General features: G+C 36.2%; 1 protein-coding gene across 3 annotated transcripts in view; it reads left to right on the forward strand.

The window, feature by feature from the left end:
• Positions 1-3,843: 3,843 nt before the first annotated feature.
• The window catches only part of eda (ectodysplasin A), a 93,329-nt gene continuing 76,862 nt past the window's right edge, over positions 3,844-20,310 (forward strand). For all 3 annotated transcript variants that reach the window (XM_015351458.2, XM_015351459.2, XM_015351460.2), the window contains exon 1: positions 3,844-4,310. In XM_015351458.2, coding sequence (XP_015206944.2) covers positions 3,999-4,310 — 312 coding nt within the window. In that variant the 5' untranslated portion in view covers positions 3,844-3,998. The remainder of the gene's footprint in view (positions 4,311-20,310) is intronic.

Genomic DNA, 20,310 nt, shown 5'->3' on the forward strand with positions numbered 1-20,310 from the left:
TTTTGTGAATTCCCTTCAGGTGCTCCAGTTTCCTCCCATAGTCCAAAGGCATAATGGTAGGTTAATTGGCTTATGGGAAAACTGGCCCTGGTGTGCATGTGAGTGCATGTCTCTGCGTGCCCTATGATGAACAGTTTTATTTAATCATACAGTATATTATATGGGTGTTTCAGTTATATAATGGAGTCAATGCATTATAATTTTTTTTTGCTGTCACCTCAACATGAGGTCTTAAATAGTGCTTCTCTTCTGGTTTGGGAAAAATGATAGAATGAAGCAATATTTCATACATCAGTATGTATTAAACACTTCAGATTTATTGATTTATGATTGTCATGTATTCTTAAGAACAGCCTCAACATTACAGCTTCGGCAGTCAGGATGCAACTAGGAATGAGATGCTACTGTCACTGGTCTAAAGCATAAATTCATATATTAAGAATAAGAGAGAGTAATAATACTTTATACAGTCACTGTATACAGAAATACAGTAGACTTTATACAATAACACCACATATTACAACTTAACTACCGCACTCTACAGCTTAACTTTGAGATAACAACTCAAAATACTTGTTAATAATGGTATAATAATTGTTGCTATGGACAGTCACTTTAAGTATAATGACATAAACTCATGTCATTCCTTATTTTGAACTGAAAATGAAACTGATGATTAGTCAGTTTAACATGCAAAACTAACAAACAAAAGGAAACAGAAAAAGATCAGTAACAATAATATAACACTGGTATGTTGTAATATTTATGATTACCAGGCCATTTTGGCAGATAGTTTTGCAACTGATTTTAACTATGGACAAGATCCAGAGATACTTTTTGTTTGTTTTTAAACAGGAAACATCAAAAACGGAACATTAAAATGGAATAACCAAAGATTTAATTTAGAACTTAATATACTGTAACAGGTTTGTTGCTTTTGAAACTGTAGGGATTGTCTTAAAAGCAAGGACCTTAAGTCTTTAACTGAATTGAGCAATACTTAAATGCATTTAAAAGTTCTTTTAAGCAGATAGTCACGCAATGAACAGATTAGATCGTTCATACCACTATTGCCCATTATACTGTATGTAGGTGAATTGTCATATATTGTACATGTATAAAACAACAAACAAATAAATAAATGCTAACTATACTGTACATGTATATTGCATATTCCTTTTTTTAAGTCAGTCTTGGCTGCTTGAATGTTTATTGGGATACATATGTAAGAATTATGTTGTTATGCCTTTTATTTTAATGTTTTAAAGATGTAAATTACCATATGTACTTAAGAGTGCATCTTCTTCCACTGTGTTGGTGTGGGTCCAGATCTTTTCTGAAAGCTTGAAAGCTGTTATATTACAACACAGAAATACACTCTCTCCAACTTCAAAAAGAAGTTTAATGCAGCACATGCAAACTGTATTTCAGACCTTATAAAATGTAGGTTGGCAAATTAATGTCTAGCATACAATCCCAGCAAATGTTTTTTGAAGAGAGCCATGATTGTGGGGGACTAGAGTTTTACTCAGGATTTATCTCTTCTGATTGCACCACATCAAGGTTTTCCTAGTTGTTAACAAAGTTATTATGGACAAACCCTCTGGCTTTTCCTTTGTGGTGTAAAGCATTTAAACTGAGGTACAGGTGCTGGAATTATATACTAAGTATTGAATGCATGTTTGAAATATTTAACATGGGAATAATTAGGCTTAGACATTCCTTGTAACTCAAAGGTTGCCAAAGATTCCCATACTTCCATCAGGCTAACTAGTAGTACATTGAGCATGTTAAAATAAGGTTAGAGCTGCACAGACCTAATTATTTGAATGAAGATCTACTATTTATTCTGTGCATTCAAACTGTGCATATATTATTTAGGGAAATCCATTCTAGTAACATAAATTAAGTTTTACTAAAGTTTAGCTTTTTAAGGATTGCATATCAAATCCATACTAACAGTAAAGAAAGAGATCCAAAGATACAAGAAGTTTAGGAGCATTCAGAATGGAAAACATTTTTACATTGAATTGTAGGAAGCTGACTAGAACTACCTCTCTTAGCATGTTGTTAAACCTGATCCATGGTATCCTTTAAGAAATGGCATCTTGGAATTCTTGGATCATTACGCTACTAGCAACCAAGAATGGCAGCATGGCTTCCTTTCATTTGTAACTATTCTTTTGTAACTTCAGTGCTTGGGAGAACAATTGCTTGGTAATGTACTAGATTCGCAAAAAAAAGTATTGGGAATTATTATTATCGTTTGTTCCATTTCCTTTGATAGAATAATTAAATTTAAGGAATTTTAAAAGAAAGTTAAGAAGTCTTACTGTTCTCAAAAGAATTGATCTTTAATAGACCTTTTTTAAATTGCTTTCAAGTGAAATACACTAAAAGATGACAAGGAAAATGCATGTTTTCCAAGCATTTGCGTGAAGTCTCACACTAGTAGATGTGTCATCTCCAGATGTTTAGTCTATTTTGAGATTTTTTTATACCATCAGACAGCCTCTGCGCTCCTTAATTAAAATGCATGTGTCATATGTTCTTGCTTTTATTTTATAAAGTACTTGCAAAGTCTTTTGGTGATAATTTTGGTGCATAATTACTAACTTGTACAAGTTTCAAACACAGCAAGTATTAAAGCTAAAGAAAAAGACCCTACTTAATCTTTGAGCTCAGTGAAGGGAAAACACACAAAAAGTTTCCTGTTGTGTAAAAATAAATTTTAATTATAACAGTATAAATCATTTCAGTCATGTATAGATCTGGATTTAGATGTGAAGAAGCATTCCAATAACGTTAATTAAAGTTTTGAGATGGAAAGTAAGTCAACTTTGATCATTTAATTTTGATCAGCAAATCAAATAAATGTGATCTGAAGAACATATAAGTTACTAAATGTGAACATTTAAAAAAAGCAGCTATGTTTTGTAACAGGGAGCCATGTACAGTAGGAGTAACTAGGAATATGTTACATGAGTAGGTGATATTCTTTAATAAACAGCTGTATAATATGGATCTCCGTGTAAAGGATTTTCATGCTTTCTCCTACAGAGTACTCAGTAATAAACAGTAGTCAACTAAAGTTTTTTAAGCTTTCATAAAAGTTGCCAACGTTATGATGTAGGGTATATTAATGCATAATTTAAAGGTAAGACAGTAAGAGATTAATCAAAATTTTAATTCCCTAGCTTTCTCAAAATAATAGCCACATTTGAACTACAGCGTAAATTTAGAAGAATTATTACACGCCCCCCTCACTTTGCTTTATTTATTGTAATTGTAATATGAGATATATTCTATAAACGGATTACACTTGATGGAGAACTTTCAAAATACAACTGCGATTTGAAATTTTCCAGAGCACGCTTACTGTTTTGTCAGGTTTATAAAATGTATCTTTTTTTATATATATAAAATTACGTTTGTATATCAAATCGCCACGTGCATTTCATCACCGCCCAATAACTCTTTGCAGCAAACGTGCTTGATTCACAATAGCAAGTGCTTCCTGCTTTGCCTGAACCTTTCTTTGCTTTTCCCGAGGTCAGCACTTCAGCAGTTCTCTGCTTTAGACACCATGTCAGTTAACAAATTGCGTGAGTAACAATATGAACTTCATGGGCAAAGTTCTTCGAGTAATCCATAATGAATGACGTGACCTTTTGTATACCCTTTCATAAGCAGCAACTACTCCACATGAAAAGAAAGCATATGAAAGAAGGAAGAGAGGAGGGAAAATGGGTTGTGTTCTGCCTCCGTTACGTATCCAGTCCCCAATCAGAAACGCTAAAGGCGGATCCTAAAACCGGATTGTTACTAGTGATTGACGCGGTTTGCTAGTTTGGTTACTTATTCTGATCAAGGAAAAAGATCAGAGGAGTGGTTTTCATGTGGGCTTCTGCTTCAAAGTTACTGATCAGTAGTGGATCAGACCCCAGAAAGCAGCTGATTATGCTGAAATAGCACTACCTGTTTCTATTTACAAAAAAATGGCATCTAAAGGTTTAACAGAAAATGTTGCAAACTTAGAGGAGAAAGCACTGAAACCTGAACTTCCTACAACCTGCATGTGCAGGAAACAATGTAACAACTGTAAGATTTTCCTGGGATTCTTCGTATTGTCCCTCTCGTTGCATTTGATCACACTTTTCTGCTATCTGGATCTCAGATCTGAAGTGAAACGCGAGCTTTCACAGAAAAACAGAGATGAAATTGTGACGCCGGGTGCAACTGACTTAAATGAACCGCTTTCCCCTGAATACCATCTTTTGGACATCAGCTACCCTACAATGGACCAAGAGGTAATCGCAATAACACTATTTGTTTATAAACCGGCATCTGTACGATGAAAGCGATAAAGCTGTATCTAAAATAAGAGCGTCTAGAAATCGTAAGAAGAACATTGTGGTCCACCGCAGTTTATTTTTCTTCAACTAGAGCGTCAGTCAAGCATTTTATTTAAGGATCAGTTTGATCGTTTGTAACGACTGTGATTGGTTGCGTAAAACTATATCCAGTCACATTTGGTTTTTTTTAAAAAAAAGGGGATGCCGGTTTTGTTAATATATCACATTTATGAAATGCACAGATTATTTAATAGAAATTAATCGCTTTGAAGCACAAATGTTTTCTGTGAAGAGTAGGTTTATAACAGCTTCCGTTCTGTTAAACCGCGATCTCTCTTCATCCTGCTAGGTAAAAGGTAAGTTAAAATTCTTTGCCGAAGGGCTAAGGTTTCGAAATCGACAATGATATGGCGCTCCAACAATTAGATTTAAAAGTAACAAAGATAAGACAAGTACTGTATTTTAGTTTTTTTTTACTTTTTTTTGATTCGAGAAATTAAAACGTCTTTCTGCGTCCACCATACCATTCTGTGGTTAAAGTTACTCCTCAACTTGTGCCAATGTGAAATGATGTATTGAGAACAGTAGGATTTGTGAATTTAGAATACAATACCGGTACACATGTTCCTGAAATGCAAATTTATACATTTGGAACTGGAACAGCTGCTGTTATACGGTGGAGGGGGGAAAAAGAGAAAACAGAAGTTTGTAGACTTAACTGGCCTTTTACACATGAGCTTTTTATGACTGAACGTTTTTTACATAGTTTTGAGGGGTTTGTTCCTAGAACCCTCATATACTGCTGCATGCACTGATGAAGTTTACCCTACCTGGTTCAGATATTACTGAAATAGTGGCTAACTTTAGGTTACTTCGGTATCCCCTTCGCCATGTGAAGAGCTATAGTTGAACTAATGAAATAAAAAAAAATATGTATCCAAGCTCAACATGAAAGTTTCAGAAACAGTATGTAATGTTCTACAACAGTGCTGCACTACAGAGATGATCCCATTGGTATACGTACCTTCCCGCTCTGGAAATGTTTAGCTCTCAAATGAGACAAGTCAGATAACAGGTACTGTTTGCTTTGACGGAGAGTTACTGTGTCAGTGATGTATTAGCTGTTGAAGATTTATAGTTGGTGCCAGATTTCATGCAAAAGAGCAAGTCTATGTATCCCATGCCTTTAAAAGATTTGCCCATTTACAGTAGAGCACTTTTAACTACAGCACATGAATAGCATAGCTTACTTGTTGACTTTGTATTAAAGGCTAATGTTAAGTTACTGGGGACTACATTTATGAATGTGTCATATGCAATACCTTTGTCACGCCCTTGAATATATTGTACCCTGAAGCTACAGTGGTTAACATTTAGAGGAGATTAACCTGTGCTTAAATTGTGAAAAATTAGAGAAGTAAGTAAGCAGTGAGTAGTGAGAAGTATTTGATTTGGAACCTCTAGAAAAACTAAATGAAGCACTACTAAAATAGAAAATATGGCAAGTAGACGAGCACATAAACTGGCTTAAGCAAATCCTTTTTTTAGACATTTGATTTACTGCTAACATGTGTATCTGATTTTCTTTAGTGTAACTTTCTATGTGAAAAAATTGGGGTCATAAAACAGGTGTTTTGTGAGTGCCTGTCCACAGGAAGATTTCAGATTTACAATATGTGCTAATTGCAATACAATTAATCTTGCATTTCTGAGTGAACAATCAATCTTTCAGAAATACAAGACATGCAAGTACATCATTTGTGCATTTTACTTGCATATTTTCCTGTGATATTGCTAATTAACACAGCTTTTTGCAGCTGCTTTCATAGGAGATTAAAATTGTATTTGTAAGACGTTGACTGATACCAATGGTAGCATCAAGAAACATTTGCAGTAGTAAATCTTTTTCACACTATGGGGTTCTCTTGATCTACCATGAACAGATGACTCTGAAGCTGCAATAAATCCATCACATATATGTGCAAGAGAGTGTGTAAAATTTAAATCTCTTTTTCCCATTACTCATATTTGACAGGTGAAAATGCAGCCATCCCAGAGCACAAAACTCACTTGCACATATAAAAGCTTATTATTAAGTGAGCTTTATAGCTATAAACCACAAAGTCTGGGAGTACTGCATAGATATAAGTGTATGAAGAGCATCTCCAGCTGTTTTAAATAATGTTTGCTAAATACTGTGATGTGTGCTGAGCTCTTTAAAGCAGATGACAGTCGAATAATAAGGCTTGGTCCTTGCTGAGAACAGTTCAAGTGACTTGAACATACTTGTTCAGACTGGCAGCCACAGATGAACTTTAGATGCCTGGAGAGATTCAAGCATGCCATTTGCATATGGCACACAGAAATTCCACTCTATCCCAAAAGATTAACAAGGTACTTCAGTATTTACTTGTTTGGCATATTATAATCTCTTGTTTTAAAATAAAAATAAAGCATTCCAGCTGTTACTGGAATTCTAACATAAATTTCTCTGTTAGATTAAAATACATTAAGTCTGCAGATTGTGAACATGGTAAGAAATGGGTTTCAGCCACAGCTTTCAAAATTTAACTTTTGCCTGGACAATTTGAAAGTGAATGAAAGCTACTGACAGTTTTGTGTGGAGACCTCAATTTACAAAAATGCAAACGCTCTTGTAATAAATAAAACAGCACAAAAATACGAGCCAGTAAGGAAAAAAACAACAACAAAGAGGATGCCTTTCAATTACATACAAATTAGAAAGAACAAGACAGGAAATGTTAAAAATCCATCTGGCCTTCATTGGCACTATAATCAGATGAGACACAGAAAGTTTCGTGGTTTGTTGCAATCTTGTCACTGGAACCGCCTCAGATTCCACATCATAGCCTCTGACCTTCCTAACAGCTGCAAAGAAGAGTTGCAGGGATCTTAGATTAACGTCTACAAGAATGCTGTCCAAAGCCACATACAGTATTCTTTATATATTGTAAGGTTTTCAAAGTGAGAAATGTCAGCCTGTGAAAATTAAGTTGAGCATTCTCAAAAGTGCTTTTATGTAAAACTTTTGTCTTCCAGTGTGTTTTCAAACACTGGATATGTAATACAGGCATATGGATAAGATGAAAACACTGAAAAATAAGACCTTGTATTAATGAGAAGATTCTTCTATATTATCCCACTTTGTGTTCATTTGTGAAAAGAATGTTGTTCACTTTAAAGGAAAAAAAGGTACTGTCTTCGGGCTGTCTGTATATACTCAACTGGTGTCGCAGAGTCATAAATTTATGAATGAAGTATAGAGATCAGTGGTGGAAAAACAAGACCACTCCCTAAAGCCCTGTTTCCAGCATTACTTGTGATTAATTCCACCACCGGATCACCTGAGGAGGTTTATCTGTCTTGTCCCATGGCCCATTCTGTAATCCTTTTGAGTAACTACACCAACGTATTAGGTTGTAGGATCATTAGATATTAGATATCACACAAATTATGGGATAAACTGAAAGAAATACTGTTTTATTGTGAAACTGATTTTTTTTTATGTTGTGTGTGTTCAGTGTGGAGTAACAATGAAACAACATTATAGGTTTATTTCTTCTGTGGATACTACTTTACCTTTTGCCACTAAGTATTCTAATGCTTTTAGTTTGCTTTACACCTCTATGTCTGACTTAGTTATGGTATTTTGTTGGTATATATTTCTGTGTTGTTACACCAGCCGTATTAGTGATTCAAAGGTGACAGGACAACAATATATTATTTTTGTATTGTGCCTGCAATAACCGGAAAGTGTTCTTTCTTAGTTTAATTTTGGACGTGTAATGGAAGTTAAAGTATTAACTACTCTGAAAGGAAGAGATCCTACAATTAAGAAGACTTCACTGAACTTCCACATTAAACCAGGTAAATAATCCTCTTCAGTTTTGAATACCTTGGGGTTAGTGGCAGTCATCCAGAACACAGTGTGAAATCACTGAATAAAACAGTTGTAGCCATCCTGAGAGCCAAGGCCAACCCTCACCTTTGTAATTAAATCATACTGTATTCTGTGTTCAGGAATGTTATCTCTTAAAGGAAATTGTCTTAATGACTCCATTGTGTGAGGGAGCAATTACACTGTACTCCATTAAAATGAAGATGGCAACAGAACATACACAGGTTCATAAAAATCTGTTGTTCTCAATGCACACAGGAAGCTAAATTAAGTGTAATGTAATTACAGCTGAATTTGACCTGACGGGAAGTTTGTTTGTACACTGTACTATTAAGTGGCACTGCTACTGGCATTCATACTGGACACAGTGGATCTATTTAATGAGCACCTTTACTCATTAATACTCGATTAATTGTCCTGCACTTAGAATATATTATTTATTCTGAATGCCTGATCATTCTTTTCAATGTCTGAGAGTTCAAATAATTACCTGGTGTACAAATGCATGTTTAAAGAATAGTAATTACATAAAAAGTGATAAAACCAGCCAAAAAGGGGTTTTTATATTTCCCTGATCTTTTCCATAGCTGTAGGAGAACACAATTAAATAGACCTCCACTCGGACTAAGCTAATATTATTCAATAAAATAAACAATAAAAATATTTGCAACAATACAAAATACATTTGAGGATAGTACTTTAGACTGGAGGGTGCTGGTTCATATCCAAGCTATACCACAAGCTGCCTGATCTCATTGGGGCCTGCATGCTACTGCTTACGCAATCCCAGTGCTACGTGAGGTGAAGGTTTCCGTTTTTAAATGTACAAAAGCATCTATATTGTATTGAAACATGGTCTGGGGCCAAACACGACTGAATCTAGTCAATACCTGATGGAAGACTGCTAAGGCAAATCAAGTGTTGTGTTGATTCACTAGTATTTGTCCCTCTAGACCAAAAATCCAAAACTAGTGAATTAGCACTGAAATTAGTTACACGGGGGTGTCAATTTAAATTGCTGTATTGGGACAGATTTGATTTAAATGTATTTAAAGATACTATGTAAAACTAGGCACATCCATTACCTAATTATCATTACATATGTATTTGATAAACAACTATCTTTTCTCTGATATTTTGACTGATTTGTTTGTTCTGTGCTTCAAGTAGAATCTGTTTAAACATTCTCCATTTTTCTATTATTATTATAAGAAACCTTCCTGTCTTCAATTAACACCTTTTCTACTCCTCTTGTAACACTAATTTGCAAACTAGTTTAACAGTCATCAATCAGTCAAACAAAAGGTCATTTACATTCGTTTAAGGGTAAACAAAAGCAAATTACTAGCTACAAAATGTCTTTCTGGCATGGCTTGATTCATCAATCTCTAAGGACAAACTTTAAGTTCGAGAGTTTACAATTTTAAAATATTTGTGTGGTTATCTTTATGGACTTGTTATCATTAAGTACAACAGCGTTCATATTTTGACAGTCCTGTACTTCTCAGGAAACAATTTAGACCTTTTGAATGAGTAATGCGCTTTATATGTATAAGTAATGGGTATTTAATTTTTGTTAAGCACAAATTCAGATTATGGACAATTTTTGAGGAACATATAACTGAGGAATGGGCATATAAGAAAATAAACAGATGAACTGAAGGATTGAAATGCAAGTTATACAGGCACTGGACCTAGCAATTAGCATTAACTGTACTCTCTTCTTGAGTGACTGATGAAACTACTGCTAAGTGCCTGTGATGAATACCAGAAGCAGCTCACCCCGTTTCAGAGAGTTATAATGTGTTTAACTAAACAATAAATAATGTGACTCAAAAATGCGGGACACTTTTTTTATTAGGTAGTGCTTCACTTCTATAACAATTCCTCTTGCTCTTTGGCAACAGCTACCTGTTGTATAACTCAAACATGTCGGCTTTCTTCTCACATCTATGAAGAGATCTACATTTTTCCACTAATCTTGAACCACAAAACATTATTTTTCTTTTCTTCAATAACATAATTAAAAACCCTTATAACTTTGTTCACAAATCTCTTTTTTTAGATTATTAATAAGAACTATTACTTCAAAGATGGAACAGTATGCAGAGGTTTTACTGTATCAATTTTTCCAGACTGTTTTAATGCAGAGACACACAGCTCTCAGACTAGACCTGCGACAACATCAAACAAGGGTGCTGAGATTGGACAGAGGTAGAGAACCACAGGGAGTGCTGTAACGTTATGAAGAGCTCCTGTTTGTGGATAATGCAGGCTCAGACAAGATGCACATTCGATCCTGACCAATGGATGTGACTGCAACTGCTTCTGTACAGTTGGTCAAACAAATGGGATGGGTTGGTTGGATTTACCTTGCAGGTCTAATGGTTTTTGGGGTTTCCACCCTTGCTGCTCCTGCCCTGCTTGTTTGTCCCACACCGCCTGGGCGCGAACCGTGGTCTCCAGCATCACGCAACAGGGAACTTGCCAGCTGAGCTAAAGGAGAACTCCCCCAGCCCAGGGAGCTGAGATCCCTGTTATACAAAGGGGCATATTCGTTACATGGGCTGTATGTTGTACACCCCTGGGTTACACTGTGCAAGAGGAAGTGCTGTATTTCATAGAACCTGTTAAGCAAAGGTGTGCCTGTTCATCTTTTTTAATGATTCTATAGCACTGTATGCAAGAAGTACAGACTTTTGTGTACCAGAGTTGATGTATAAATTTAAAGATGGAAGTATATAAATGAAGTTAATTACAAGGGGCTTAATTTTCCAAATTCCTTTATCATGTTGTTACATTAGTAGTCAGGTAGGGATGAGTCTTTATGATCTTAAAGGAATGTTGCGATATGAAGTGAAATTTTCCTATTCTAAATTGTCCATTATGCAAATGATATGTGGAGTGTACTTTTTTCAGAAGAGCTAGTGGTGACATGTCTTCTGTGGTCCAGTAGGTATGAATACAGTGTGTTGAACTGTGCATCTTCTGAGTCACCACCTCAATTAAGAAACCCTTTAAAATGCTATTGACTTGCTTCCAAAACACATGAAACTATAATTCTTCTTTTGTAAGTGTTTTCATATGATGTAGGATTTCCATCGTTCCATAATCAGAAAGCTGCTTATCCCTGATAAGTGTTTCAGCATCCTTGAGACTGTCTTGGAAGCTTGGAAGCAAGGTGGGGAAAATTCCCTGGATGGGGCACCACACCATCGCAGGTCATACTTAGATGGATGTACACAGAGGTAGCTTAGATAAGAGACACTTAATAACCTATCCAGCATGTCTTTAGAAGGAGGAAAAAACTGGAGCACCTTCCAAAACACAGGCAAATACAGGGAGAACACAGGAACTCAACTTAGGAGGTTCCCCAGTCTGCTGTGTTACCATACTAATTATTTATAACCTGTATTTACATCTTGATGAAAATTGTAAACAGATTTATCATTTAAATTAGCTATCTGTTGCTGGTTTGAGAGAGAAAATCTTTCCATCTTATTTTTACAGGTGAATAAGTGGGAAAATGTGTTTTCTGCATAGGCCTGGCATGTCTTTTAGGAACTGTTCTCGACATGAGCTTCACCCTTTTTATGCAAAACATAATGCTGATGAGCATGTAAAAAAAGCTCATTCATTTGATGATAGAACACGGTTCCAATCATCATTTCATGTCATTCAAGTTGCTTCTTTTTGTGGTTCATCCACAGAAGAGGCTTCTTTCTTGCAACCTGGCTATGAATGCCACATACAGCTACTCAATGCAGTAACTCAATGTGTTACCTCCTCTTATACCCCAGGGAAACAGGAAATCTTTGAAGGCCTCTGTTTAGTTCTAGAAGCTTCCATTGCATTTCCAAAGAAGAGAGTGTTATTGCAGATTTGTTTTTGTTGGATTTTATATAAAGGAATGTTCTGTTTAGTGGTGTGAATAAATGTGACTCCTAAGCTTTCTGGGATTCAATTACTTATTTCAATGTATTCTTATCAGCCTTGCATATTCTTATTAGCATTATTAATTGGAAATACATATGACTGAAGCATTTGTTTTGGAATTTTATTAAGCAAGATGCATTATTCGATCTGTAACTTATTCTACGAGGCACATTATCCGATCTGTATAATTTTGCTATGTGATGTGTTTTGTTCCTGTTTCATGAGGGGCATGAATTAATCTGGATGGGACTGTAAATATTACCATCCCTGTTTGTTATGTTGTGTAAAAATTGAATACAATTCTATATAATATAATTCTGTTCATTCCATATTTATAGCAATGTTTGTTTAGTTGCCCTCAGGTTGTTGGTGAGTGATTGTACTGGCTCAGGATCAATTTTCTCAGTCATTTTCATGCAAGCTACAAAGTTTTCCTAGGGAATGGTTTCAAATTTTTTTTTTTGCTTGACCAAGTTTAACCACAGCTTCCTCATACATAACAGCCCATGTCAAACATAGCTGTGGCCACATTTTCTATCTAAACACTTGTTTATTTATAAATATTGTTCTGGAGGATTACAGCTTGACATCTCTTCACAATCATGTTGGTTTCTGAAACCAATATAGAAAGAAATGAACACAATATGAACAGTGCTGACGTCTGGGAGTGTCAGAGTGGCCAACATTTAATAGACTAGAGAAGAGGTATAATTTGGGTCGCTGTTAGCTTTATGTGTAACGCCCTTTTGTCTGTCTCCTTGTATCACAAGACCCTTATTTGAGCCTTAACTTGTCTTTCAAGACATAAGATTGTAGCCTAGAGGCCAGAATTGTTGTCATTCTTAAAGAACAATGTTTCTTTTAATTTTTGTAATTCTTTTTTTTCTAAAAGGCATGTTCCTTTGTTTTTCATGTTTTCTTCATTACTTTGTTGAAAAGGTTTTCTCTTTCATAGATTCAATGTACTGTAGTAATATTTTCTTAAAACTTGAATCTGGTAATATTAAATGTATTATCTTTAAAAATAATAATATATAATAATTAAATAATAAATGATATTCATGCTCCTTGATGTAACGTATTAAACACTTCAGCAGAAGTATCTTTCTTATTTTTAACTGTGCAGATTATGCCCCTGGTGTCATAAATAATTGCTGCAGGCAGACTTTACATACTGCTGTCTTATTTAACAGCATTCTTTCTTCCTTACTGCTGAACAACTATTTCACAATTCAAAACATTGTCATTAATTGGCACCCATTTTTCTGCTCCCTGCGACACAGTGTTGGCACAGTGATTAAAAATCAGTGAAGTGTGGCTGTGAAACCAAATTTGAACTAAGCATTTTGCCAGTCAAGGAACTGCTTGCAGCTGTCATACCAAATATGTCAGTGAGTAAACAAATAGGTTAAAAATTGAGCGTTGATGGCAACGCAGGAAGAAAAACACATATGCAGTAGAAGTCATTTATTGTTAAGTGTGTCTGCACTGGTCTTTTAATAGCACGTGTGCCAGCCGAGTGTATAGTATGTAGGGTATTCGTCTGGTGTCTGTTTTTCATGAAAAGCATCATCATTTGGACTCATTAGAATGTGTGACATATTAACTCCCTGTGGTGTGGTATTATGTGCGGTTTTGTTGGTGGTCTTGAAGGATATACAACTGGAAAAGGCTAATGAGAGGTCTAAAAACTGATGACAGTAGGTCATGACAGCAAAAAAAGTGAAATTAAAGACTGTTTTTCTTGGATAATGGCTTTTCTTCCTGAAGTTTTTATATTGCTCCTACTACACAGACGCGCCAGTTAAGCTATATATTTCTGAGATGAGTTGTTCATTTGCTAATACAAGAATTAATAAAAAGGACATTGGCGTGCCCTGAAATCTAAAATGAGCATTCATCATTTTTAAAGACTCATCTGAAAATAGAGAAAAGGGAATTGGAATTTGAAATATAGTAAAGTCCTTTTTCATTACATTTTTCTTCTGTTGCATTTTCTTTTATCCTGTCTTGACTAAAACATCTGTAATAACAGAAGCTAAACACTTACAGAAAAGTACAGAACAATATATCAAGTAGCCATAACTACCTTAATCTGTGAAACATTTGTTTTACAGACGAGGTTTGAAATGAAGAACTGAAAATGAAAGACAAAGCAGAAACAAATGCATGACATTTCATGCATTCTTCTTGTGTAATCTGAAGTATAATAGATGTGTCAAAAGGCAGCTAATTTCAGCTGATGATTTAAATAAAGATAGGCCATTATGTGCATTTCTAGGTTTTGTCTTGATTTGCATTCAAATACCAGATATGTAGTGTGTAAAATATGAGTTGTTTCCTTTATGGATTTCAGAGTGTTTTGAACCTCTGAGTTCAGGTGCAATAATGCAGGACACCTACACCTACACAGGACACCTAAAATGTCTTGTAGGTTTTGTAGTACTTAATAAATGAGGTATACATTGACAAAAACAAAGTATAATTGACCTTTTTTTGGATTTAATCACATTGTTTTTGACTGATGTTTAAAGGGAAAACTAGATATTTCTGAAAAATTCATTTGAAATAATTGACCTTTTTATTTTTCCTTAGCTGTTTCTTTCTTGAGTGTAAAAGAGCTTAATGGGTGCTTTTGATTTACAGTACTCTGTAGGAAATAAGTGCATTGTTGTCTAAAACAGCTCCAAACTATTCAGAGGCTGTTGGCTGCTATTGTTTTGAGGAAGACAGGTGTCAGAACGTCTGTTCCCCTCTTCGTTTTGTATGCAACAAGATTCTGTGATTGAATGTTTAGATGTGCTTAATTTTTGACAGTCTGTGCCATGAATTGCACCTGCTTCTATTTAAATTATCTCCAAGGGCCTACTGGCTAAACAGATGGTTGTAGCTTTTGGGATGTAAACCATCCAAAGAAAAGTTCTGCGGTTTTCAGTATGATTAGAAATCAAGTAAAGAAACAAGAAAATCCATTTACTTTTAAATGAAGGCTTATATTTTGTAATAGCCTGTATTAAAGCAAATAAATGAAGTTAATGAGATCTTTGACACGGGGGTTCATTTACACGCAAACTTTTGCTCAAAATGTGAGCCAGCAGCTATATCGCCGACTTTCAACTGGCAACCCACTGAAGCTAGGCAGGTATGAGCCTTACCAGTATCTGGATGGAGAGAGCTGTTGTTAGTGGGACCAGAACGGAGTGCTCACCCTGCAGTCTGTGTGGGTCCAAATGCCTCAGTATAGTGATGGGGACACTGTCCTTCGGATGAGACGTACAACTAAGGTCCTGACTCTCAGTGGTCATTAAAAATCCCAGGGTGTTTCTCGAAAAAAGCAGGGGTTTTAATCCCCGTGTCCTAAGCAAAATTCCCCCTGGTCTTTACCAATCGTGGCCTCATAATAATCCCCATCTATGAATTGGCTTCATTACTCTGTTGTCCTCCCCACTGATAACTGATGAGTGGGGAGCGTTCTGGCGCACTATGGCTGCCGTCACATCATCCAGGTGGGGTTGCACATTGGTGGTAGCGGAGGGGAGTCTCCATTACCTGTAAAGTGCTTTGAAAGGAGTGTCCAAAAGAGGATTTCTTACCTTTTTTTGGACTGAGAGTCCTGCATTTGTATAGAATGTGATGGGACTCTCCTTCAGATTTCTAATATTTACAAAGATTAATACCTAAAGCCAGTTGATATTGCTTTCTTTCCACAGATTTTATTCATTTTATTTGTATGATTTTGCTTTTGCCCAAGAGAATGATATATTTTTAAGGAAGTGTTTTATTTTGCTCTTAAGCGTTTGGATGAAAATATTTCACTTTTTCCCCATCTCCTACAAATGGGCTTGAAGAAGGAAAAAGTGAAATATACACAGACACACTGCTTTTCTAAGGCTTTTTGCCTCAGAACAAACTTTTCTGCCACTTTTAATAAAATGTTTCTGTATAAAGTTACAAATGAGCAAGAGCTAATGTTAGAGAAAGGGAAAAAATGGAATCTTGTTAGCTGATACTGGCTAAAAACAGTATATGGTAAAGATTTCCTAAAAGCGTATTCTCAGAGTATTGAATGTGACATGTGTTTCAATAAAAGACTTATTTATATATTCAGAACTAAAAGGCCCCTTGTTGTTTATCCCACTTATCGTACCAACATTCAGACAAGTTATAAACAAATTTTGTTAATTTGACTGCTTTTTATGCTTATGTTTGTGTTAACCTATCATGCTTTATTTTGTTCTTGCATTTTGAAGGCCAAATCCTGTACAAGATGCCAGGAAACTATTTCTGTGTTTTGTCACATTATCAGAATAGCAAGACGGTCTATCTTTGTATTTAAAAAAACAGCAACTGCAGTATGATCAACTTTGAGGTTTGTGATGAGGTGATCACCCATTTCATTCTAAGAAGAAGTATTTGATATTTGCGTGCAATGTCAGGTCATAAGTGACACACTTGTATTTCATTTGTTTTTTTGTGCATACCATTTAATGATGTTGTTTGTTGACTTATAATTAGACATCTATCATGGTTTGTTTTAAACTGTTTGAAATAACAGAGTGTTAAAACTTCAAAAGACTTCACAAATTATTTATCATGTGAAGTAACTATCTGCACCAGTGTTAAAATACACAAGTGGTCTAGTCATTACTCGCAGATTGCGTGAGATGCGGGAGGGGTTAAACAGGTCTCAGATTAAACCATCTTTGTCCTTACACTACTTCCTTGTGTAATCTCCTTTCGTCTTTTTTAAATCACTTTCAGACTCAATTTAGGTAGGCTATTCACAAGCAAAAGTACAATTTTCTAGGGACCAGTCATTAACTGTAATGAGGGAAGCTATGTTTAAATGTTGAAATGGATCTTCTAAGTATCTCTGTAGACTTATTCGAAGTGCGAATTGAGCCCTAACACCAAGATGTCACTGACTCAAGCTTAGTTCATGTCACTTGGCAACAGTAACCAGGGTTGTCCAAGTGGTCACACACAATTGGCAGAGCACCGGTAGCGTACGGTCAGAGTTAATTGACCAGTTCTTAGCATTCATTGAAACTGCAAGTACTTAGATTTGTCAAGCACACAAAAGCATGCATGACATCAGTAAGAGAGACAATATTCCAGTGATTGCCACAAACTCTTCTATACAGCACTGTGAATTTTGTAGTTTTTTAAAAAAGAGTATTTGAGAAAAACAAGACATTAAATATAGACAAAAGAGACTTCAGAATGTTTTTGGTTCTGTTTACAGAAAGCCTTTTTCTAATGATTCGAACATTTGCCTACTAATTGGTCTTTCATTTAAATAATGAAAAGTAAATTTAAGAATTCTTTCCTTTAATGTAGCATTTTTCCTATCTGTATTTTGTTATAAAGGATTTCTTGCTTTTCCAGGTCAATAGCAACATGTACAGTATGTACACTTTTTTGTCCTTCTGAATTGTACTGTACTGTTGTAAATTACAGGAAATTTACTATATACACTTACAGAGATTTTAAAACACATTTTTAGTTATCTAAAATGGAATTCTTATTAAATTGGGCATACATTTTACTGGAGAAATTAGAGACCACAATATTTTATGAGATTTTATTCAAGGGCAACAACAAATTACCTTACTAGTTGCACTGGCTGCTATGTGAGATTGCTTTGAGTGTGTCATCTAAAATATTTACTCCCGTAAGTATGAAAAATAATCAGAACTTGTGTTTCTTAATTATCTTTACAAATTCTACTCTGTTTGACTCTATATAAAATGCAGATCTTGTAATAATGTAATAATATGTGAGGAATGAAAATTTCATCTGAAGTATGTATATGGATGGCCAAGGCTAAGGCTGTACTCTTGTACAGTACATGAAAAATGTACTGTACAAGAGTACAGCCTTTATAAAAATTATAAAATGTTGAAAAATAGCAATTTTGCTTTTAAGTGAAATGCAACTGTTTATTTTGAAATTGGAAGCATTAACACTGGACTAAAAAGTGAGCTAAGCAAGGGTGTGGGGGAAGTCCAATATAAGAAGGCTGGTGGTTTGAGACTACTGTAAAGGGTTTCTTATCAGGAAGATCCCCATTCATTTCCTGGCTTGGTCACAGACACACTGTATCTTGCCATGAGCAAAGCTTTGTGTGGCTTCCTAGTGTGGTGTTCTCCAAATGAGATGCAACACTGAGCATCTTTATTATAGGTGATTCTATAACAATAGTTAATGATGGGTAATTCAGCCCCTAGGTCCATTATGTTATCCATTTGTACCAGCAGCTGCATAACCCTGCAACTCACAACTGGCAACCCACTGAAGCTCAGCAGGTGTGAGCCTGACCAGTACCTGGATGGGAAAGCTAAGGTTGCTGCTGGAAGTGGTGTTAGTGGGGCCAGTAGGGGGTGCTCACCCTGCAGTCTGTGTGGGTCCTAATGCTCCAATATAGTGATAGGGACACTATACTGTAAAAAGGTGCCATCTCTATCTCTCACCTGATGTTTGGGCCCTCTTGACAGTGTAAAAGTGTGCTGTCCATAGGCACTGTCCCAAGACTGCTCAAGTGGGCATTGCAACAGCAGCAGTAGTTTTCTACATCCATTTATGTGCGTCCCCCGTAATAAATTTGGCAAAGGTGCTGGAGTGTCTTGGTGACTCCACCAGGACTTACGTGAATTTGGTGGGGATGTTGCAGGCAGGAGGTCCTATGAGGTCTCAGTAGTGTGAATAGCGAGGTCGGACCTCCCTGGCCCACTTGGGCTTCTAAGCACATATGGTGCCTCAGACAGTCAGCAGTCAGGCTGTAAATAGACAGGTGGGCCACCAGCTTCATTTGTGCTTAACTGGGAAACCAAGGATAAGCCTTGCAGGTGACGTAATGGATGTAGACTACAAAGATGCCTAGTCTCTCCTCTGGTTAACGGGCTCAGCACCTCCAAATTGCCTCCAAAGCTTCTGAGACTGCCCAGTAATCCGTCACTTCTTCAGGCTGTAAGTCTAGGTGTACACCTTGGACCTCCCTTCTGCACATAGGGCTAACTCAACCGCCATCTTATTTTTGGACCAGTTATTCAGGCTAGTGGCCATCTCAAACTTGGCTTCCCACAGAGTTTGCCTGGAGCAATTGATGACTGTAGCTATGCTATGTTGCTCAACTTTTAAAGTCACTCAGGAGCCTAGGATCAGGGCCTGCTCTCATACTTTTATGGTAAGACCTGGCAAATCATTTTTCCAGTGGTGAACATCACCATGCTAATGTCTGAGCTTGGCTGAATTTCACTCTTTCCCCACTTCGGCCACTCCTGGTCTTGGTTCTTCTATTAATTCGGGAGTTACCTTGGTTGTCAGTGACCTAAATAGCCTGAATGTCTGCTTCTCTGCTCTGCTTTTTTCCTTGTAAGCTTTTGTGTCAAGTTCTTGCACTAAATCTGCTATTGCTGTCCTACCTTGTTCTCCTGTAAATGAGAAACTGCTGTCCCAGTCCTTCTTTGGGGTCCCCTCTGCAAAAATAGAGGGGAAAGGGGTCAGGGTTAAGATGCTCCCTGACATACTGCTTCCGGGGATGGGCCTCTACAATATACTTTTTTCAAAGATTATTCTTGGTATATAGCCTGTAATAATACAAGATAATTTTAACATAAAGGACAGAGAGGACTATAAGGGGCAGCATGGCTTAAAACATATGCTTCATTTGTGCCAGAGCTCTACAGACCTCTATTCAGGACTTTAAATAGACCTGAAGCAGAAAGAAAGAGATGTAGTTTCACGATGTGCTAAACTTCTGACATGCTGTACATGTTGTCACGCTTGTAACATACACTATTACATGGAGCAGAAGCGGTGTTAAAAAATGTGAAAGGCAATCTGTAAAAAAAAGGTTGTGGAACCTGCTTAATCCAAGATACAATAAGCAGTGTTATTTTACAAAAATAACGTGCTTAATCAGGGCTATTCATTTTTGAAAATGAGGGGTAATTCCTCCTATACATGAAGCTTATGGCGGGGGAGATTTCAGCATCTTGGGGGGAATAATAGTAGATTAATGAAAAAAGTGTATTGTCAAAGGTAGGCTTTTGTATAGGACAATCAAACAGTTTGTCTCCTTTAAAGTTGCTACCTTCA

Source organism: Lepisosteus oculatus, chromosome 8 (genome assembly GCF_040954835.1).
Source record: "Lepisosteus oculatus isolate fLepOcu1 chromosome 8, fLepOcu1.hap2, whole genome shotgun sequence".
Lineage (NCBI taxonomy): Eukaryota > Metazoa > Chordata > Actinopteri > Semionotiformes > Lepisosteidae > Lepisosteus > Lepisosteus oculatus.